This window comes from Haemaphysalis longicornis, unplaced genomic scaffold (genome assembly GCF_048455015.1).
Source record: "Haemaphysalis longicornis isolate Haplotype H1 unplaced genomic scaffold, Haemaphysalis longicornis Haplotype H1 scaffold_7, whole genome shotgun sequence".
Classification (NCBI taxonomy): Eukaryota; Metazoa; Arthropoda; class Arachnida; order Ixodida; family Ixodidae; genus Haemaphysalis; species Haemaphysalis longicornis.
Genome location: NW_027526422.1, coordinates 131,998,979 through 132,022,080, shown reverse-complemented (window position 1 = coordinate 132,022,080; position 23,102 = coordinate 131,998,979). Strand labels below are relative to the sequence as shown.

Genomic DNA, 23,102 nt, shown 5'->3' with positions numbered 1-23,102 from the left:
CAGATATGCGCTGTTTGTTTATCAAGGTTCTACAGTTATGAGGACCCATACAACACAGTTTGTTTAAAAATCTCTTCATGACCCCTTTAAGGCAAGGAATGCTTCATTCACATTCTGCGTAAAAGCCGATATTTTAAAAAGGTTACATTTTAAATTTAACCTTTGATCAACCAATAAAACAAAATGTTTATTGTTCAACAAAAGATTGGGGTTACATCAGGCGAAAAGCAGTTACATATCGCTCGAGGGTGCCTCATGACGCCTACAGACGGCAGCGTGTTAACAATAATAAACACTTCAAAATCGCCTACATACACCCTAAAGTACTTCAGTAAAAAGGAAAAAAAAAGTAGCATGAACTATTATGCTTACATCCAAAAAAAAAAAAAAACAGATCAAAATATGCGTACAACACATTTGCTTACGAGTTGTCTAAGAAACATTCCACCAACTGTTTACGGGTAACACTGTTAATATTAATCCCATTTTGGTCCAGAAGAACATTTTCACGCGCTCGCTCGCTCACTCACTCACTCTGTCTCTCACACACGTACACACACACAAAAAAAAGCCCACAAAACCATCCCTAATAAAGAGATAGCTTCAGATTTACAACTACACAACACCACAAGTGGAGTCATTGAGGACTTACTAAACACACAGAAATCTGCATGTTATCTTTGTGCTAGCATTCAAGTAGTCCGATCAAACTAGAATCACATAAACCAGCCCTTGTGACATCGTACGAGAAATGCAAGAAAGAGTAGCGAGCCACCCCCCTTCCACATTTTTTTTATTATCTAACTTAATTGTTGTAAGTCGTCCTTAAAATTCGCACGACTGTGTTTCTAACCTAGCAATCCTTTCTCTTTCAAGCTTGATTCCCGGCAGACAGCGGGTGCCAACAATTTGGCAAGGCGCCTCGACAATGACACCCACGCCTGGATATACCATCGAACACAGATGTATCAAGCACGGATACATCGAATTATTGCCGATGTCGAACAGTCTGAACATCCCTTTTGGAAATCCCGTGCAAAAGTATAGTGCTGTTATATGTGGGTATCCGACTCATCATCACGGGCACATTCGATATATCGAACACTGCGTCTGTCGCAAGTGCCCCTGCAATTGTACTTCTCCTGACAGGGTGGTTGCACAGATTATGACTTCTCGAGGGCGCTGCCGCACCTGGTGAGGAGGAAGCGTGTCGTGTCGCTTCGATGGCCTTCAACACCTCCTCACACGCTAGCATGGGGGGTGGCCACATGGCAGCAAGAACGCTGGGAGTGATTAGGTGCGAAAGGCAATAAAGGAGGAGGGGGAACCGACTGGAAACGCTTGGTTTGCGGCATTTTTTCTGCATGCGTGAGCGGTTACCAGTGGTGGCTTGCGCAGGGGGACTGATGCGGCGTGGTGCATGTTTGTTTTGTCCGCGGGACGCATTAGGGAGCAATGGTCACGAAAAAACAAAAGAATTTGGATTTAGCGACGAAACCGGACATTATTCGACTGGTACAGGCCTGTGAAAAAATGTTGGCTGCAGAGGTATTTGAAATTTCTCGCAGCATTTTTGAGCGCGATACATATTGCTCGTCACACTCGATGTAAAGGTGCAGGCAGCACGGTCACGATTTGGCCGATTGGGAGCATGTCGTGTGCAAAGCGGCTTTGTTGCGTGGCTCCAGTTGAGAGGTGTTCGGATACTGAGGACGACGGTACTGAGTGCCCTGAGAGCGAATTTAGAGAGCTATCAGTGTTCCCATGTGCCATTCTGAATGACATGACACACTAGAATGTAAGTGCTGACAATGATGTGCAGGCTGTGGCGGACATCACCGATGCCGAAGAAATGGACCCTACTAGCGACCCCGAAAACATCCCCAATGGACCTTTTTCCAGTACTGGTCGCCCTAGCGGACGCCGTGGTGAACTAAAAATGGTAGCAAGGCGAGGCCTCTCCAAAAATCTGGCTTTCGGAGACCTCGTGCGCAAAATATCCTGGTCCTGCAGTCCCTCCCGTATCCACCCATCACCCGTACCTTTCACATTTATGTCACGGTAGCAGGCGCATGTTTCCGTGACTAATCTGCAGTGGTCGAAATACCCCCCTTTTTTTAGTTTTTTTTTTTTCCATTACTCCCTCACTGGCAGCCTTGTGCTCGCAGCATAGACAGCCTCGAACGTCTTAGCCCTTTGTTTTGCAAGTGTCTTTGTATGCATGTACGACCTCACCACGAGCTGCAGAAAAAGAAAAAATAAAAAGGTACAGTGCTGGAAAGCATAACCCCTCTTCAAGCAGCAAAATGAGGGGGCGCCCTTTTGTTTATTTTGCCCGAGGCTACTGCCAAGAATGGCGGACTGCCAGCCCGCAAATGCGCAAATCGCTACTGGAAAAAGGTCCATTGCCTACTGCAGCTTAGCTTGAGTCAGTGCTCAGATTCGCCACTGCTGTGGGGCACAGTGTAGGCCAGGTTTTCTAATTTGGATGGCATATGTAAGCTTGAAAACAGCGTGGTGAACTTTATGACGCACAAGAAGAAGCAAAGAAATCGCACAGACTTTTGCAGTGGTCATCGCGCTGTGGTTCCAGTTTTCCGTGCTGTGAGCAACAAATTGGTAAGCTATCACTTGTCAGAATCTCAGAAAGCTCTCAGCGATGTGCAGAAGTTATCAGATAATCTTCAGGCAGGCATATTTTATATTTCGAATTATCGATACCTCAAGCTATTCTGCGATCCCCTTGGAGTTTGATATATCCATGTTCGATTGTATCTCCTTTTGAAATGTTCATCTAGTTGTAACTATCAATAGACTTTCGACTTTCCACCGACCGGCAGTGAAGTCGATGCCGGCCAGCTCGGCCGTGGCCAGGAACTCGTCGAGGTCATTCTGCTCCGTGATGCTGGTCACGTTGGCTCGGGCCCAGTCGTAGCCATCATTCAGCTCCGTCGTGTGCAGCGCCGACTGAAACCGGAAAAGAGAGAGAGAGAGAGAGAGAGCTCGCACCCGGATGGGACTTCCAAGCGCCCAGCACTCAACTACCGCATTTTCAAGCATACAAGTCCCACCGTTGCGTAGTAGATCGCCCTGCCACATAACAGCCATTCTTTTAGAAAATTCCGTGGCTAAGGACGACCTTTGTGTATTTCCCAGCCCCCACAAACAGCCCTTTCTTTGAAAGTTTTGTACATTACTTGCACTCTGTGTAAATTCAAGAGAAAGGGGGGGGGGGGAGAGTCATGCCCTCATGCCCGCGACTTATATGCTGGGAAGTACGGTATTTTGCAAACGTAGTGCGATGACTACCATAGAAATGTTCACTACTGCAGATTGCTGGACGCAGTTGGTTCATGATATCTAAAAACTGAAAGCCGGCGAGCGGTCGAAGACGCTGCCCAAAGGAGAGAAGAAACAAGCGGTCGTCTATGTGTGCTTTCTCTTCTTGTGCAGCATCTCTAACCACTGGTTTTTACTTTTCAAGTACCAGAGAAATGGTTTCAATGAAAATGGTAGCTCCACGCAATTTCACAATTGCTTCTATTCCCATCTAAGCTACGCTGACCATCATAAACCACAGTAGCTGTCGGACTGCCGTAAACTTAACTCACTGGAGCATGTAAAGAAAAATTGACCCGGACATACGTTGTACACTGATTAATATTTCCCAATTGTAGCCTTCAAAAATTATGCACGAACAGTAAACTTGGGTACAACAATAATATTGCACAAAAGGACAATCAATTTTTTTAGAAGTGTGTCAATAACGAATGGTCTTAAGATAAAGCTTGATAGTTGATTTGCTGCATACCTTTATGATTCCAAGTATCCAAGTTTTATGAATATTTCAAGTGAAACAAATGATAAAAATTAGAGCAGGCCTTGTTGAACATCTTAAAGCTTGCAACTTCTGTGAATAGCGTGAGGGTGTGACCTTTTTGGTTGTCTTTTTCTGCAGAACACTGCAGCTGTGGAAAGAAAACTCAACACACCAAAAAAACACCTCCCACAAGACACGCCTGCCAACTGTGGAGTTAGTCAACTCAACTGAAGTAGAATGCTATTTGCATGTAAAATCTATGGGTTCAAAAGAAGTCTTTTGTGAATACTAGCATGAGGGAGCAATCCATAATCATGGTCTGTTGGCTGTGTTTAAATGGGCCACGAAGACAGAATACAACTTTAAATAAAATTCATTCAAAAGAGCTAGCCTTTATTAAACCACCAGTCAACTCAATTCTGGCCATTAAAGACTTCTTTTAACTGGAAAAATTATTAGAAATGTTGAAGAACTTTCAAAATCCACGCCACACGATGTCAGCAGTGACAAAACAGGATAGTACTAATACAATCAAACGAAACTACATGCACAACTACAATCACTTATGTTTCATGGCAATGGCCTTGTTTAGCAGCTGCCAATCACACAAACAAGATTTTGCAATGTCATAAAGACCCGTCGAGAAGGTGGCTGGTAATTTATGGCTGCCTGAGCCATTGCCGTGGATACCTAGCCGAAGTTGTTGGAAGTCTGTTTTAACATTCACGACCTCCTTGTACGGTCACGGCACTCTCTTGAGTGAACCAAGCTTGTATTTTGTCTTCATGGCCTCCGTAACACGAGGTGTTTAGTCATGCCAGCCACTAAAGTGCCCGCAAGTGGCCTTTTCTTATGGCCTGAAAGAACCGCAGACTGCCAGGCAGACAGTCTCGCGTTTCTTTGTCGCAATGTTTATATTCACATATCCCTTGTTTTTCTTGCCCTTGATGCTTCTCTGCCTTAAAAGCCCTGACCTGGAAGCTTGGATGGTAGCAAAGTGCAATCATGCTATGTTTCCCCTTTCACTCAACAATGGCTCGTTCTTCACGACACTTAACGGTTTCATTGCCAAGAAAGTGAGAGCATAACAAAGGAGATGGTACAAGATAACAAAGGAGATAACAAGAGCCCCCTTTACAGTGATGCTGTACATGGGACACTTCTAGGGATTTCAAGGTGGTTGACTATGTGAAAACACCAGCCCCCTCCTGCAACATCCTCCACATATCCCCAGGCTCAATTCCAGCTGAACACCTCAACCCCATGCTCATTAAACAGAGGTGAAAGACCAATAGCTTTGACGGTGTCCATAGACACATGATCCCAAAGTGACAAAGTGCGGTTATCGAATGTGTGCCGACGTGGTCTTTCAGTGGGACATGAAACTCATTGCGAAGTGCTCCAAGGTCTTTGAAAGACACCCCAGGGTGGTGCTTCTGCTGTGCTCTCAAGTTTCTCGGCAAAGTTTGCATGGTGATAGTGAAAATGCACGTCTAACGTGTCCGTGGGTCCGCCTCCTCAGAAAACGCTGTCTCACATGTTTACCTGACAGCCCGAATGCGTGTGTTCATGCAGTGGAGACGTCGTTTGTCCTAGTCATCACCATCATCATCATCCTATCTAAGCCCACTGCAGGGCACAAGCCTCCCCCATAGATCTCCGATTATCCCGGACCTGTGCTAACTGCGACCAATTCATCCCCGCAAACTTCCTGATCTCATCTGCCCATCTAACTTTCTGCCGCCCCCTGCAACACTAGCCTTCTCTAGGGATCCACTCTGTTGCCCCTAATGACCAACAGTTATCTTGCCTTCGCATTACATGCCCTGCCCATGTCTATTTCTTCAACTTAATTTCTACTGATATGTCCTCAACACGTGTCTGTTCCCTGACCCACTCCGCTCTCTTCTTGTCATTTAATGTTACACCCATCATCTTCCGTTCCATTGCTCGCTGAGTCGTCCTCAATTTAAGTTGAACCCTCTTAGTGAGCTTCCAAGTTTCTGCCCCGTAGGTGAGTACCGGTAAGATGCAGCTGTCATACACTTTCCTCTTCAGGGACAATGTTAGGCTGCCATTCATTATCTGAGAATGCCTGCCGGATGCAGTCTTATGCGTGGGTGTACATGCATCGTGATTTTTCAACACCATGCCCTTGGAAGCAGGGTCACCACTGCTTGTGCTCCCAAAGCGATAAAGTAGAGCTATCATAAAACTGTAAATGCAAAAACAAAAATACCAACACCTAAATTTTGGGACTGCATTTTATTGTGCTAAAATAATGCCTGAGTCGATCGACGCACCACACTAACTACTTTGATGCATGTGATATGCTAGACCTTAGAATGTGAAAATCCCAAATTTGTGTACTCTGCTGAACGACTGCATCTGCTAGTTCGAATTCATCGCACCTGCCAGCCCAGCCTGTATTTGTGGGGCTATCTTTTTTAGAGCATTTTTACGGAGCTTAGCCCAACTTGAGAGTGCAGAGTTATGCTTTTAATGCAGCTAGAGTGAACTAGAACACAGAGTGGTTACAACGCCTACACTTTCAATAGATCAAAAGTGAAGCAAAAAACGGGTAAAATTCTTTAGGGGCGCTGCGATCACAAGACTTCGAAATGAGGCGCAGTGGTAGAATACTCGCTTCACATGCAAACGGTTGGGGTTCGATTCCCACAAGCGGGACAGTGTTATATCTTATTTTTTATTTTTTTATTTTAATGTCCACGAAACCTTGTCTAACTACGCTTCGAGGTTAGTATATAGGCCTTTAGTATTTATTTACTTTCTGTTCGGCAAGACATGCAATATTCATAATCTGACAGTGAAATAAATATTCGTGCTTCCTTGGAACACACAATCACTGGCAAATTTGTAGTTTGCGATTATAAGAAAGGACGGCAGCGCAATTTTCTAAACACCGAATAGTTTCATACAAATATCATTGTATGAAACTCTATGCCTATACATGCTTTTGTTCTATGCAACGTCACATTTGCTGAATCTTCATCTCATCGGTGTGTGTTCATGCAGCGAGGTGCATGAACACGCTTTTATGAGAGCCCGGCAGCGCTTTTCTCCAAATGTTAAGAACCGAGGGCTGATTAGGCGAGGATACATATATTTGGCGAACTGATGCTCTAACGGTGCATATTTTAGCCATGAGGTATACTCGCGTCACACCCGGATTTTAACATGTATGAGCTGTCTTCAAGCCACGGGGTGCATTATCTGCCATGCAGGCTCCGCGTCGCAGCAGTTCATGTAGCAGATGACGCGAGAGTTGTTGGTGGCTGCCGCATGGCGCCGCCACCATCGCAAGCATAGAGGGAATTTCTCTTCTTCCCAGTAGTGATAATAAAGTGCAAATATTTATGTAAATAATTATTTGCTAGCTTATATCTTCATATAATTTTATATATTATTAATTTATTTGTTTGTTTATTTTTAAATTGTCCATGCAGAAGCTCAAGTTGCCACTGATCGCCGCAAGGTGGCGAGACAATCGCAAGGCTTCGGGGGGTTCACCTGTCGTTACCCTCTTTTCGCTTCATTTTTCGCAGCTCGTTTGAACCACTCTGTGTTCTAGTTCACTCTAATGTAGCCTTCTATCCAGCATAAAAATAGGCTTAGGGGATCCTTCTTGCCACTCATTGAAAAGCGCAGAGCATCTACGTGTTGCTCACAGTTGGAGTACTAACACCATTCATTGTTGTGACAGAACTGTGCCCTCGAGGTGTGCCTTTTCTGATTTTGGGTGTTTTACGCACCGAAGCTACACATAGGCTATGAGGCGCACCGTAGTGGAGGGCTCCGGATTAATTTCAACTACCTCGGCATCTTCAACATACGCCGAAATCTTGACACACGGGCATTTTCCCTTTTCACCTCCACCTGAAAAGCGGTCACCGCGACTGGAAAATGAACCTGTGTCCCTGGGCTATGCAGCATGCCTTATACCCCTGTCACACGGGCACTTTCAATCGAAATTGAGTCGATCCGGATCGAGCGTTGCTACGCGGCCAGTTTCAATCGTGATCGAGCCCGATCCCACTCGAACTCAATCCCCGTTCCCAAAGTGCGATTGAAGTTTCCAAGCACGATCGGACGAAGGAGATGATACTCTCATCCCCGCTGAGTAATGGCAAAGAAGGTCACAACTACAACGATCACCACAAGTTGTATCAAATAACTTGATTCAAATAAGCATGTGATAACACTTACGTAGTTATGTATACCAACGACCTTGCAAGGTTACCAGGTGCCGGCCGCGAAATACGTTTTTGGCGACATCGGCGTACGCGAGTGCAGCCAGTGCAACTTCTCAATCGGGATTTAAGCGTGCCGTGTAGCAGCGGTGATGCGTCGAGCGTGCTTGGAAAGTAAATCGCGTTTCGCTTCAATCCGGATTGAAAGTGCCCGTGTAACAGAGGTATTAGCCAGTATTTTTGTGCTTTACCCAATGGGGTTTGCAGAGAGGGCACCGCTCTGCAAACCCCATAGTGTAAAGCTCAAAAATACCCCCAGGTGCATTGCGAAACACCCCACAGTGTGGTACTACCTGAATCCCGGTTAGTGGGAACAAGAAATCGCGCAGCTTTTCATGCAGTCAGGGTGACTTGGTGATTCAGCATGCTAGCCTGAAGAGACCAGAAATTGAGAACTTGATGTGATAAAGATGTTTTGCTGCTGTTATCGGGGTGAGCGCACACACTGGTTCTGTGCTGGGTTGTTGCTCACACTCTTGTGTTCCTGCTAACCGTGACTTAGCATGGTATTTTAAGAAACAATGCCTGTATTTAGATTCTCCTCAGATGAGGAAAAGTTAGCTGTTTATTTGCCATGAGAACGAGATCAAAACGATGCTCATGTGCTGGGCACCCACCATGACAACCATCACGTGATGGTGCTACGCAGTGTTTCGACGCAAGGTTTGTGCACTTTTGATAGCGACGGCAGCCTTGAACAAATCCTCACCCATTGTCCTAAAGATCATTTGTTTGATCCATGGTGAGTTATGTGTTTCACTGGTTACTCCGCTGTTGGCGTTCTGTGTTATCCGGTGATAAAACTTCGGATTCAGCCAGGAACCGATTCCGTTTCGCTGGTCCATTTGAATCCACTCGCTTGTAATTAAATTTTGCCGGTTCCTGGCAGATTTTGTTGCTGCTGGAAATTGACATGCCGAGCATATGCCACCAGACACAGCGTTTCTGTTATGCTGAAGGGCTTATCACTCTCGGCCAGGAGATTAACTGGCCATAACGTCTTTCTGCTTCTCTCTGGAACCAACGAAACTGAGGTCATAACGCGTCACCCGCGAAAATTGCGGTACAGCCCTTCATCTACGCAGTTCGAAGCGCTCGTTAGTTCGAAATTCCCACCCCAGTTGGCGATGGAAATACTTCCCGTAACAAAAGAACCGTGAACACTTTTTATAATGAAGTCCTGGAAACAGGAAACTAGCTTCTCTATAAGCGATGCTTCGTTGAAAGCGGGGATGTCTTGCTCTTTAGGTGCTGCGGTTTTCGAATAAAGCTACATTTTAAATAAAGCGAATTCGTTATAACGTAGGGATATGAAAAGGGCAATGTCGTTATAGAAAGTCTCCGTCGAACAGGAAACAGCGCAGACCTAGCCCGCAATTATGACCACCCTGTTCCCAATTGTCTCGCAAACAAACGATGAGGTTGTTTTTGTGACATTTGGCAGCGGCCAAGGTTTGCGGCTTACAAATTGCTACTTCGCAATAAACATGCAAAGTGAGGGCCTGTCATCACTGCCCGAGAATGATTTCGTTTTTGAAGCAGCTCAGCGCGGACGAAACCTGTCTACACTCGTGCAAGATTGAGACTGGACAACACTTACGGAATCATAAAGTCTGCTGGTTGGCTTCTGCTTGATCAAGCTGCGGCCGAGGCCACCCGCGTTTTTCTTTTTAGTCATTCCGCGGACACTCAAAAATCATGCCCAGCCAACGTGCTAAACTCCTAAACTCGCTGCGAAATAGGACCGGATCTAAATTTTACCGGAGCCGCACGATGAGCTTTGAATAATCCCTACCGCTGCCCTATCGAATGAGTGGTTGAAAACAAAGTGAGTTTATTGTGTGAATTTATTGTACTTTTTATGCGACAAGATAAATAACCTTGCTGTTTTATTTTGATAAGGATAAAAGAAGCAATACTTCATAAAAAGCGATGGGGGCGCTGCCAGCGCTGCCTCCAAGAAGCAAACAGAAGCAAATTGCGAGCCTCTACTCACGTTCAGAACTCGCTAAACTGGGTGAACAAAATTCCCTCCCTCCCTGTTCCGCGACCAGAACCTCTGAACCTTGTTGCTAAGGCTAAAGACGCCGCCAGAACTAGAAAATTGTACGCTATAACTCGGTAGGCCCGTCGCTCAACTCAGCCTCGAAGTTCGCCCTCCGCATCGTATTGTGTATCCGCAAAGGAGAGCGGCTGTTTTGACGGGCAACGTGTTCATTTTGCTCTCGCGCAGAGCGATCGGCGCGGCTGCGGGTCTCTTGAGATCGACGGCCGTCCGCCGTCTCTGCGAAGCAGCACCCGTCGGTGAGTGAGCTCGTTCACTCTCGGCCCTTCCCTCGCTGTCGGTCGGCCGAATGCCGCGACGAGTGCGCAAACCCCGCCACAGCGATCGTCCTGCCGGCACTGCGCCCCTCCCCGCCTGCGTCGCCCAGCTGATCGTCGTCCCTGGGGCCAGCTGACTCGCGTCTTCGGGCCCTCTTCAATGCTGTGCGGCTTCCGGCGGGCCCCGAGAAAGCTCCGCGGCGCGGAAAGCCGGCCATGGCAACAACAGCGGCAGCTGCGCTGCTTGAGCGCTCGGCTCTGGCGGTGTCGGGCCGCCGCTCCATCGCGTACGCCAGCAAGGGGGCCGCCGCCGAGCTGAGCCCGCAGCCCAAGGATAAGTCACGCACGGTGCAGTCCTTCTACAACCAGTCCGCCATCGACGTCGCCGCCGCAAAGGTGGGTCTTCGCACTTTTTTGTTTGTTATCGCCCATATCCCTGTTTTATCCCTCGCTCAGCGCTGCTACTCGTTCTCGGCTTATCACCGGATGGTTGCGCAACTGATTTGCATGAGCGGAGTACTTTTTGGGTGTCGGCCGCGTGCTGTTGGTTCGGCCAACCGACCTGTCTCAGTCGGACTAGTTGCATGGGCCGCATGCTGTTGGTTTTAGTGGCGCGGAACTGGATTGAAGCATGCTGCGGTTCGCGAAAACATTAACAGTTTGTGGCAAACCGCGGCACCCACAACAATCGCACTTGTTTTAAATTTGTCTCAACACTTCGTGCTTTATAAAAAAGGAGACGCTGGGCTTGTATACTACTGCGCTGCGCTGTGTGCGCACGAACAAGCAAACTTGCCGGTTTCTAGCGCGGTGTTTTTGCGGCTTCATGCCACCTATCTGGCAGGCACCCGCATATTCGCGCCCCTGCTAGTCTTGCACGCAAACAGCACTGCTGCCTGGCCCAACCAACGAACCAACCAACCAACCGCGCAGTCAGCGCCGAGCTTGGCACGGGAACGTAGCTCTGTTTCCCGTGTTTGTTTTCTTTTTTTAACTTCACTGGAAGTAGCGCACGCTGCGAACACGTGCCGCTAGTGCTGGCCCCTCGGAGAACGTGTCTTGCGAGCGGCGGTTTCGTCATCCTAGACGGTCCCGTTCGCCCCGCCTTTTTCTTTCGCCTGACTCCTCTTGCCTTCCGCCTCTGGAGGCGCGATTCATTTTATTCTCGTAAGAGTAATACGCGTCTTTTAAACGATTCCGCTACGGCGTGCTAACGACGATGCCCGCGCTAAGAAGCGTGCGCCTTCCTTATCAGGCTGTTTGCCAACAACTGCCGACTGTTTGTTTACGTTGATTGATCGCTCGCGCGTCCGCCTCGTTGAATACGGGCGGAGTTGGGGAGCGTTTGAACTCTTTATTTACCATACGAACGCCAGAGCTAAAAAGGGAGTGCAGAGCAAGTTACTAAATAAGTCGCCCTTGAAAGTTTTTATTTAGTAACATCAAGGAGTCGTCGGTCTGCCAACGGTTTTTTGGGGCGTGAAAAACAAGCTTTTCTCCATGCAGGTTGAATGCGTGCAGTGGCACTCTGGTCGACTTTTTTTTTTAACTGATTTGAATTATGGTTTTATGTTTCCTGTGTGATTTACGTGCATTATGAACTCGAATGTGAGACGTCTGTCAGAAATGTGCACATTTCATTTTGCTTTGTTTGTACGCATCGCAAGTGTTGGCACTGCTTTGAACGGGGAAAAATATACGTCTTTGTTGCAGCCACCGCAGTTGTGTTAATAGTTATCTTGTCAATGTATAGTATCAGGGGTGTGCTTGTTTGCGTAGATTCTGCTGCTACCTGCTGTGATAAGGTGTGGGTGTCAGACCCTTCGCGCCTTGCTTGCACTTTCCCGTGTTGATGGAGTCAACATTATTCCTTCCCTCGTAAGAGTTAACTGCCGCACCCTGCTTCCCACATATCCGTGTTGGAGTCAGCTTTATTCCCACCCTGTTAAGAGTAAACTGCAGGTTACTCTACTACAAATTACTTGTGTGCTGAGTCGTCCAACCGCAACTGTTCCTTTGTTACGAACCGGCTTGTGACACAACACCGTGTGATTAATGGACCGAATCGCCTAGGACGTTGATGTATGGTGCAGATGCTGCTGTATACCACACTCAGTTCTGTGTATGCCATGCTAAAAGTGCTGTATACACCAGAACCAAAATGAAATGAGGACAAAAACTGCAGAAAACCCAAATTGCATATTTGCATAGGCTTCTGGGAGACATTGTATGTTGCAGCACAAGAGGGCCTAATTCATTCATGTATTGTGGGTTGCCTGCAGCGCGCGAAAAATTCCTGAAAAAATGTAGCCGCTGTAAAAACAGAAGTGTTAGTGAGCTCTTCACTCTTCGAAAGCGCTAATTACACGGAAGAATTCTTTTACATCTTCTCTCGAGATTTTAATTTATGTAAAGGTGAGAAGTGCATCGCTGTAGAAAAATTCCAGAAGGCCATGTTTGGGGAGCCACAATTTCACGCTCTCATCATTTGTTAGTGCTCCTGACCAAACTTTTTTTAAGGCGAACGCCTTGAGTGCTTCATTCTGCAAAAAACTCGTCAAGAAAATTACCATCGCTGTTAACAGTAAATAAAAAAATCGGTGATCCGATGAAATGTTTCTATGTAGACATACCCACTTGGGTTAGGAATAGGGCAGTTGAATGTTGACTCCATCAACACGGATAAGTGGGAAGCAAGGCGCGAAGGGTCTGACACGCACACCTTATCACAGCACGTACCAGCAGAATCTACGCAAACAAGCACACCCCTGATACTATGCATTGACAAGGCACTGACATGCTGGCTGGTATACAATCAAGATAACTATGTCAAACAACTGCGGTGGCTGCAACAAAGACGCATGTTTTTTCCCCGTTCAAAGCAGTGCCAACACTTGCACTTGCGATGTGTACAAGCTTTGAAGGGCTAATGTGCCACCTTCACAAAATTAGCGAAACTGAATTGGGAACGTAAACGTGGTAGAATAGTGCGTGCCGTGGGATACCTGAACACGATGGTATGCGAGTAGAACGGGTGTGCACCAGCCATGCATATAGCCCTTATTCTAGAAGAGCTGTGGTGTGTGCCAGTCTACTTGCTGGCGTAATTCACGTTGTAAGAGAAGAAAACGAAACTAAAGGAAGACGCAAATGCGATTCAGCAATAAAGAAGTCTGATAATCACTACGCTTTCGCCTTCAAAGCACGTACGCACACTTAAGTGCCCCAGGTAATTTTTTTATTTGTCTTGCGTCTTTATGCCTCCCAGGTGGCCTACAGAGCTTTGCATAGTAGCTACCCTGCCTTTGACAACTCCGTGTCTGTTGTGGTTTGCATCCAAGAACACTGTGAGGTTATAGGTTCCGTTATAGCTTAGCTGGCATTTCAGAAAGTGGGTGAGACTCTCGAACCTGCCGGCATGTTACTACTGAAGAAGTGCAGCTTGCTGGGCCAATTGGTACATATCGACGGAACGGAAACCAGCGGAAAAAGACTCAAAACACGAGGAGAGACGCAAAACAAAACAGCGTTGTGTTGTCTCGTCTCTCCTCATGTTTTGCGTCTTTTTTCGCTGGTTTCTGTTCCGTCGATATGTCACTACCCACAAAGCATTCTGAAACGGCACTTTTGGTTAATTCCCAAAATAGTGAGCTTGCAAACAAATTTATTTATTGTGTAGAAAATTCGCACACAAGAAGACAATTTCACTCTAGGTATCATGGTATCTTCAAATGGGGTGGGCCCTTAATTTTGATTTTTTTTTTTTCTGTCTTCCGAGCCTTTATTGGCTGAAGGCAGGTGACAGAATGTGATGCATAACAAGCGAGGTGCACGCGTTCATTTTTGTGCATGTCAGAAGCTCTCTAACTTTAAAGTACATCATGCTGCTGAAATGAATGGGAAACGGACATACAGTCAAAGCTCGGTTAACGAAACCCGATTTAATGAAAGTCCTTATTTAATGAAGATATCCCGATTCCCTCCTCAGACGCCCAAGAGACTGATGCTTTGAGTAACTCGAAATACCAAAACCAATATCATGAACTGTCCCAGTTTAACAAGCTTTTCTAAAAAAAAATGCAGTTCAAAAAGTGTTAATTTTTGGTGGTTTTCGAGAGAACACCTCAAAATTGATTCATGGCGTGCTGAAGGTAACATCGCGGTGCGCCTTTGTCCCGCTTTTACGAAACTGCGCAGCGCAAAACGGTAGTTGGAATTTTGAGTTGAATCCACCAGGTGGCACCGGCGAAGTTCAAGTTGCTAAGCCTACTGTTTGTATAGCATGGCTACTCGTGTGCACGGAAGTTGTGTGTGCAAGCAAGCGCACCGCTAACTAAACCTTGTGACGAGCGTGTCGGACATGGAGCCTGCCAAGTCCTGTGCTCCATCATGAAGATGGATGGTAGCACCTTCGTTCAGTGGACAAAGTGCCCATTGGGATAAGCTACTCCGACTACATGAGCTGTGACGAAAACGCAGTCACTATGGAAGTTTTGGGTGACGGAGATATTTTGCGGCTTGTAGGAAGCGTGGAAAAAGTGGAGGCTGAAAAAGCTGACGAAGATGAAGATATCGAAAATATCGAAGCCAGGGATATCCATCACTGACACCGGGTCGAGTGACGGATATCCCTGGTCTGCTGCAGATGTTTGCCGGAATGCACGAGGACACGGAAGACGCACTGGACTTTGTACAAGCTTGCGAGAAATCCACGCAGCCGTTGTTTACAAAGCACATGCATGCAGAGATCACCGACCTCTTTGGGGGGAAATAAATTTGTAGTCCGCCCGGGGGCCATTTTTGTCCAGGTAACAATTTTCGTGGTCTCCTTTCATACGTGTGGGCCGCAATTTTATTTTCGGAGCATTTACGCTTCGCAAATACGCCGCCGCATAAGCCTCCGGGAAGCCGCCACAGTATATAACCTAATGTACCGAATAAAGGGAACGAAAAATACTTAACTCGATTTACCGAAGTTCTCGATTTAGCGAAATAATTCATTGTTCCCCCAGTTTCGTTAAATTGCATTTTGGCTCTATTTGGAACTCAGAGAATTTCACCCAAGCATGGGCTGCCCATAGGCGCACCTTCCTGTTCTTAACCACATTTTGACTTCAGGGCTGCGTCTCAATATCTGTCTGCCATTCAAGCTTCACACAAGCAGCAACGTGCCTGTCTTCTTACTCGCGTACAACTTAGTTGGGTGTGTTCCATGTTTTCCTGAAAAACCAGTGTTGGAGGGGCCCTGTCAGCTACTTTGAAGTATTTGAACAATCATGATTGATGTGCGCTGAAACGATGAGCTTTTAGCGCGTATGGAAACAAAGTTGGACAAACAGGCATAGTCGAGAGGAAACGAACAAGTGAAAGAAGGAAAACGAGAAAGAAAAATGGCGTGTTTGTCATTTCCATTACTGACAGGTAGTTGAGTAATGGGTTTGCGGGACGTAGTACGGGGATAAATGTGTGCAACTTCCCGTTGTGATTGTGTAGCTGGTGGTGCTAATTGGCGTTGTGGCCACTAAGTACCGCAGAAAAAATAACCATGCTTCTTTCTTTTAGACTGTGTACAGTAACTTTTTCTGTGCTGCTGTCTTTGGCGTCACTCAAACGGCACATAGTTATGCACATTCCTTGGTAAGGGGGTGTGATTATACGCTGTTTGAGTGGTGAAAATGTGGATTCTGTGTTGGAATGTGCTGTACAGCAACAAGGTCGTTGTGGATGTTGGCTCACTTGCACCCGCCCTCTTTCCCTGTGCAGCCTTCCGTGAGGCTAACGCCGACCACCATCCTGTACTCGGGCAAATCCCCCGATGGCAGCCACTTGCTGGTGAGTAGCAGTCCGTCGGAGGAGCCGTGCATGCTCGAAGGCCTCGGGGAACAAGCGTGGCCAAAAAAGTTGGCGTAGCTTGCACGAGTGGTGCAAGGCTGGAGAAACAGCATAGCAGGGGGCCGACCTAGCGTCTTCTGGTTTTGCTAAGTTTTGTGTGGTTTTGAAATGGTCTTTCTAGTCTAGTAGCTGTTAGGGATAAGGCTAAGTTTAGCCGGATTTTACTAGGTCGTTCCGGTTGGTCAGCACACTGACAGCGGATCCCAGGGGGAAAAAGCTAGGTTGACCCGCAGCTCTGTTGTTTCTCCAGCCTTTGCACCATTAGTGCGAGCGAAGCACGCCAATATTGTTGCGTTTTAGTTGCCCAAGAAAGACCATCACCTTTAAAATGGTATAGTAAGGAACGCACATACGCATATGCCGTGCCCCATGTGCTTGCACTCGAGCTGACGCGAAAGCCGGCTTCACTGTTTTAATACCCTATCTGCGGTGGTGCACCCTCTACAAGTGGCGCAGTTTTTTTTCTTCATATTTTTTGCTAACGCCACTGGACCAAGCTCAAGCTTAAACAACTCTGCTGTTGAAAGCTACACCGTATTTACACTGGCGACCTGTGTACATAAGAAACCTTCAGGCGATCCCTCACATGGCAGGCAGAAAGGAAAACCAAAAGGCATTTCCGCAGGACATCGACTAATTATTTTGTACAAGTTCTGAAGTGCACATGGGATAGGTGACCATATGCCACTGCAGAGCATTCTTTGAACGTGTGTAGATGGACGTTGAGAACTGGTTGTGGCTTTAAAACCAATTTGTAGAGATGTTACTGGTCGAAATGAGCTTTGAACTTGGGCTAGTTGGTTCCGTGTATATGGCGAAAAACAGCGCTTAAGCGAGGACAATGAAAGGAGCTTGCAAACACAAGCGCTGACTAACAACTAAGCTGTTGTTTACTTCGCCAGGCCATATAAAGGGAAAAAGTGGAGTAACGTCAGATATACGTCAACAAAGCAAACACACGCACACACAGTAAAAGAAAAACAATTGCCCGACAAGCCATTGTTTGTCAAACCATACTCCTTCAGTAGGCTTCAGATGACTGCGCTGTGTTTGCTCGTGGCAAGGATATAGAAACAATAACACGTACTGCCAGCAGCTCCTGCCACCAGCTAAAAGGATGGTGCCGAAAAAACAGTTTGACACTCAATGAAGCAAAGACAAAATGTGTGTTGTATGGGACCCAGAATACCATTGTATCAATTCCAGACACTGTTATTCTAGGCCGCCTTACTATTGCAGTTGAAAAATCTGTAAAGACACTGGGCATTACCTTTTCCAAACACATGTCGCGGAACGACTGCATTAGGAAATTATCAACAAAGCTTAGCAAAACAATGCTCATTTTAAACCGCAGCATGCACTTGCTTCCATGTAGGATTAAAAAGCTCCTGTACAACACACTTTTTTACTCGCAGCTCTGTTACTGTGCATTAGTGTCGGCTTTTACCACTGCAGCTAACCGACACAAAATTTTCTTTCTACAGAAAAAAATCGACTTGTATCAATGTACCATATCTTGAGCACACATGACCACTCTTTCATAAACGCGATAATGAAAGCGTAAAATATACACTTGTACAGTCTTTTATCTACCTACAAAAGTGCCTTACAGATTTTTAGAGCATGTGCGCATCTCAACAGACCTACAAATGTTTATCCCCTACGCTACACACCACCATGGCAAATACCTCTCTGGCGCACTGCTTACAAAACGGAACGAATTCGGCACACATGACCCACCACACTAAACTACACGAAGGGAAGATGCATAAACATTCTAAACATGCCTCGTAACGCTTTCTGCATTGTTCTTGTGAGAGTGTTTGTAAGCACGAAATGTCACTTTATATATTTTATTCTTTGAAAAGGTATACAATCATTACATTTTTCTAAGAATTCATAATAGTACCTGGAAACACTTTGGTGTACTGCAAAGCCTGTTGTATACCTTGTTATGTTGCTAAATCATTGCTGCTGTTGGTTTTGTCCTGTCTTTTATTGTTTAATTTTAAGGTTTAAGATTTCTGTTCCAGGTCATCCTGTCTATATGTGGTTTGACTTGCGGGATTCCTTCATTTTTTTTTTTATTATTATTCCGGTTATGAAGAGTACACTTTCGTCTCATGAGCGAGATGCATTTTATTTGACGTGTTTTAATTTATTTTTGATGCATTATTGCGGTTTGATCGCGTTCTACTTTTGGTAAACATTTACTGTGTACTTTCATGTAAATTTTACCGACTGTACTTTGTTTACCTTCTTCTTTCTTTCTTTCCTTTGTCTTCTTCTTCCTTTTACCTTTTTGTTTACCCTCACGTGCTACCGCTGTTCTGTACGGGTGGCTAGAGCTTTGTCAAGCTGGGAAGGTGCAGCTTTTTCTCTACCACCTTTTTTCGCTGTACATATGATATGGCAAAAAATACACCTCATTGATTGATTGATTGATTGATGGAAAAAGGTACTTGACAAGAAGGATCCCAGCGTACTTTGCTTGGACGATGACTCGGTGGCTGCACTCGCTTGTCAGGCAGCTGTTTGTTTTTAGTGTGTGTGTGTGTTTGCTTCATTGATGTGCATCTGCTGTCACTCCACTTTTTCCCTTTATATTGTCTGGTGGAGTATACAAGAGCTTAGTCAGCACTCGCATTTCTGAGCTCTTTTGTTTGTTATCGTTTATGAGCCATGCTACACTGGAATCTCGAATGCCTTCAAATCGAATGTCATTCGGCTCAAATGTGAATATTGTGTTGCTCCATGGATTTTTAATTAAATGACATTCAGCTCAAATGACCGTCGAGCCAAATGAGCATCCTGAGACACATTTGGAGCTCTTGAATGCTATTTCTTGCACTTTCGCTCGCAGCGTCCTAAATTAGCAATAAAAAGGATATTAGCTGAGCACTTAAAACAAACAAATAGCATTTTTAATTGTGGGGCTTTGTTTACTTTTCATTCACCAGTGCCACTTTATTGCGGTGAGCAATTGTTAAAGCTTTCCACTGACATCGAAATTGCAGTGGAGCACGGCAGATTCTGAATGGCATTCAAAACTCTTCATATGAGTTGAATGACATCCGTTCAAAGGCATTTAAAGGTATAAGCGCTTCTTTTCGTCATTTTACTAGCAAAAGGTTCGAAGAGTATGGTGGTATGTTGTTGAAATGCGGTCGGTCTTATGTACTTCGCCAGACTAGCAGCTGACTATCCTACTTTACCCTGTAGACCTGACACTTGACAACCTTTAGCAGCCCCCCTGGCATTATATCTTGTACTTTGAGGTTGTATTTATAGCAATGTTTCCGTTGCTTTGGTGGTAAGACACGCGGCGGGAAACAGTGAGTCTCACAGACAAAGGCGACTCCATTCACTGCACTGTCGGTAGCAACAAGGCGCTTGCTGGAGCACGTTTTTCGACACGTCGGGCAGCGTTCAAACGAAACGACCAATGGTCACTGCTGCTCAGACGCATCCAGATAATGGCACAGTCGGCTGAGGGTGACGGTCACAATTAACGCACCAAGTCGGGCACTCTCGGTGCTACCCAAGGAATTCCTGGTGCTAGTGAACAGCACACAGGGCGAATGTAAACGAAGGACGAAACACATACTTGACCTCAACTTTGTTTATGACGGAAGAAACGAGGAAACGCTTATATGTAGGTGAAAACAAAACAAGTTGAACAGGAAAGCATACGTTAACGAAACAAGCTCCGCATTCATCACACTTGCCTTTATCACCATTTCACAATTGGAAACACAGGCACAGCATGGGCTCCTATTACAGGACATGCCTTTGGATATGTGTACAAAGCCATTGTGTTCACAGCCTTAAAGGAGCCATGAAGACAAAATACAAGTTGGGTTTATTAGAAAGACTGCTTAGTCCCGATAACAATGATACCACTATCATCGCAATCCTCGAACAAATAACGGAGATATTAAAGAAAACGTGTGAAGCAGTCGCGAAAACCCCAGCCAATTTCCCGCAACTTTTCTATGACGTCACGGAACCTTGTTTGTGCGATTGGCGGCCGCCTAACGGACCTGTCGCAACGACACAGGACTGGACGTCTGTAATGGGGCCTCTAGTTCCATTTGACCGCATCGCTTGAATGCTAACGTGCAGCTAACGCACTGAAAATTATGTTTTATTGTTGGCCCGTATGACGTCATTCTTGCTCGTAACACGTCACTGTGGCGCAAAATTTGGCAGTTTTAAATACTTCTTGCTTTTTCGTCGTTAAAAAACATCTTTTGTGGCTGTAATGGAGCTGAGTGAGATACTGAATCCTAGTTCTTTCAAATTGAACAAAGTTGTATTTTCTCTTCATGGCTCCTTTAAATTGTGTGCTCCGATAAAAGGTATAGACTGCTGTGCAGCACATGGTGAAGGCGGCAGCGCGGGTGCGTGAACAAAAAGTAAGCTTGTTTAATAGGCAGGAAGAAGAATACACGTGCGAAAAGAAGAGAAAAAGCCCCTGATGCATAACAAAATGCGCAGAAAGCAAGTAGAGAGGCTGGCTGCCGACGCGTATACCAATTTAGCTGTCGTGACAGCTGCTGCCCTTCTGCCCCACTTATCAGCCCCGCTTTTGGAAAGCTCGAATACAATTCTGTTCAGTTATCATTTTGCCAGGCACATACTTTCGGTGGTTAGTTGTTGCCCATGAAGGTGGGCAAGTGTTTTTTGTTTCTTTTACTTGCATTGTTCTGTCGAAACTTTCTTGAAAAGGGGGTTGTCTTCTTGAGAGTCCAAGTGAAGGATTCCTTGGTTATGTGGCTTTTCCGTCACGAAAAGGGAACAGCGCAAGTTTCAGTCAGGTTGGGATGATGTGTGACAGCACACTTCAGTAGGCAGGCGGGGTGTGCCATCCCTGAAAGGGGATTAAAGATGACAGATCGTTAGATGACCCAAAACAGACCATTGTCGGCTCGTTTAAGACAAGAACAAACACCAAGGTAAAAGAATGCACATGCTTGTTGTGCACATATGCCTGCAGCTTCTGCAGGGAGTGTTACGTGCTTTAGGACTCCCTCAAGGACCGAGAAAGGGCTGGCAATTTTTCGCTGGGTCGCATGTACAGGAAAAAGCATGCTCTTGTGTGAAGGGCTGAGGACATCACGATCACCTGGGTGAGGTGTGAACAGTGTGGTGTCACTGGTGCGTCACCCCAAGTTACGCGCGGTTTCTTGATTGACTGTATATTAGTGATGCCACGGTGTAGCAACGCGGTCACGTGGGTCATTTCACCAAAGAATCCATCGATGTTTAATTCCAGTGTTGCTATGAAGGGGAACGTGGCTGGTAAAACTATCCTGGTTACTTATGAACCAAATTTAGTCAAATTAGGAGAATTTATGTAGTTAACTTACCTAATAACATAACTTAAATCATTTTATGATTATTTTCTATACTTTTTGAGTTATCAGACTAATTACCTTCACAAAGCCGCTCCAAGAATAATTAACTAGTTAGGCAAGAACTCAACTTGATTTTTATGTCAGCATGATCAGGAAGGTCTGTTCTGTGCAAGGAAGCTAGATTAGATTGTTTCTGTATTTCCTTTAGGTATCCAAGAAGAAAGAGGTTTCACTTTCTTTTTGACATGAAACTATTTCGGATTTCGAAAGTAATGGCAAAACTTTTTTTGTTCTTTCTTCATGCCTAAAGGATATAATGCAATAATCTAATAGCTTCCGTGCACAGAATAGACCTTCCTGATCACACTGACGTAAAAATCTTGTTGACTTCTTGCCTAATTAGTTAATTATGCTGAATGCAAGTTTCAGGTGATTAGTCTTCCAAGTTGAAAAGTATAGAGGGTATCTTGAATCTGATTTCAGTTTTGCTGTTAGAATGGTTAGCTACATAAGTGCTCCTAATTTGATTCTATTTGGTCCATAAATAAAAAAGTCGCTTTACTTTCCTCGTCCCCCCTTAAAGGAGCCATGAAGACAAAACACAAGTTTGGTTCATTCAAAAGACGGCCTCATTATAATCATACTGACACCAGTTTTAACGTAAACTTTGCTCAAATAAGCTGTGTAATTAAGAAAAAAGGGAATGGCCATGCGACCCACCCGCTCATTTCCCGCAACAGAACCTATAATGTCATACCAGCCTGCTCTGCGATTGGCGGAGGCCGGCAAAAGCAAACGCAAATTAGGATGAGCTTATAAGCTTGCAAAACGAGCTATTTGCGCTTAAATTTAGGGCACATTCTCTTTAAAGCAATAAGAATGGTGGGGCAAACAGTGAAAGTTACAAAAGCACATGCAAATAAAGAAGAACTGATGCGTACTGCTGTTGGTACTGAGCGCGCTATGCTTGGTTTAGCTGCACAGCACTGCGGCGCTTTGGGGTTGTCTCAGACGACACTGGGCGATTGACGCAAGCAACGTGTCTTATGTGACCATATTTGTGGAGCGAGCACTATGCTTCACGGAACGATTATTTTCTCCCAGAACAAGAGCAAGCCACCAAAGGCAGAAAATGGCTTGCCACGGTATAGTGGTGCCCTTTAGGTTCAGTAGCGTAAACAAACGCGTGAACGGTGCGAGATTGGCTGCAGTAGGGTACCTTGATACCAGCGCCGCCGTACAGGGTGGAGACACCCTTTGAACGGTCCCCTGCTGCCACAATTGGGTCAACGTGCTCAACGCGTTGTTTTCGTTTCCCACGAAACACAGCAAAGCGAAAGAGATAAGATGATTCAAACTTTGCCAGTAAACGGCGTTGCGGCGATAATTTTAGGGCGGTTTTGATACAATGACTTGCTTCGGCGGCGAGCGAGTGAC

At 45.7% G+C, this 23,102-nt stretch overlaps 2 protein-coding genes across 5 annotated transcripts in view; one reads left to right on the top strand and one right to left on the bottom strand.

The window, feature by feature from the left end:
- Ns3 (nucleostemin 3) overlaps positions 1-9,849 on the bottom strand; it is a 55,514-nt gene extending 45,665 nt beyond the window's left edge. The window contains exons 1-2 of the mRNA XM_077679003.1: positions 9,692-9,849; positions 2,835-2,967 (exon numbers count right to left, since the gene is read on the bottom strand). Of these exons, the coding sequence (XP_077535129.1) occupies positions 2,835-2,967; positions 9,692-9,769 (211 nt within the window). The 5' untranslated portion in view covers positions 9,770-9,849. The remainder of the gene's footprint in view (positions 1-2,834; positions 2,968-9,691) is intronic.
- Positions 9,850-10,038: 189 nt separating this feature from the next.
- LOC144146998 (branched-chain alpha-ketoacid dehydrogenase kinase-like) overlaps positions 10,039-23,102 on the top strand; it is a 33,775-nt gene continuing 20,711 nt past the window's right edge. The window contains exons 1-4 of one of the 4 annotated variants that reach the window (XM_077679002.1): positions 10,065-10,108; positions 10,325-10,395; positions 10,478-10,809; positions 16,177-16,245. In XM_077679002.1, coding sequence (XP_077535128.1) covers positions 10,630-10,809; positions 16,177-16,245 — 249 coding nt within the window. In that variant the 5' untranslated portion in view covers positions 10,065-10,108; positions 10,325-10,395; positions 10,478-10,629. Of the gene's footprint in view, positions 10,810-16,176; positions 16,246-23,102 lie in introns of all 4 variants that reach the window. The other 3 variants (XM_077679001.1, XM_077679000.1, XM_077678999.1) reach the window with 3 other exon arrangements.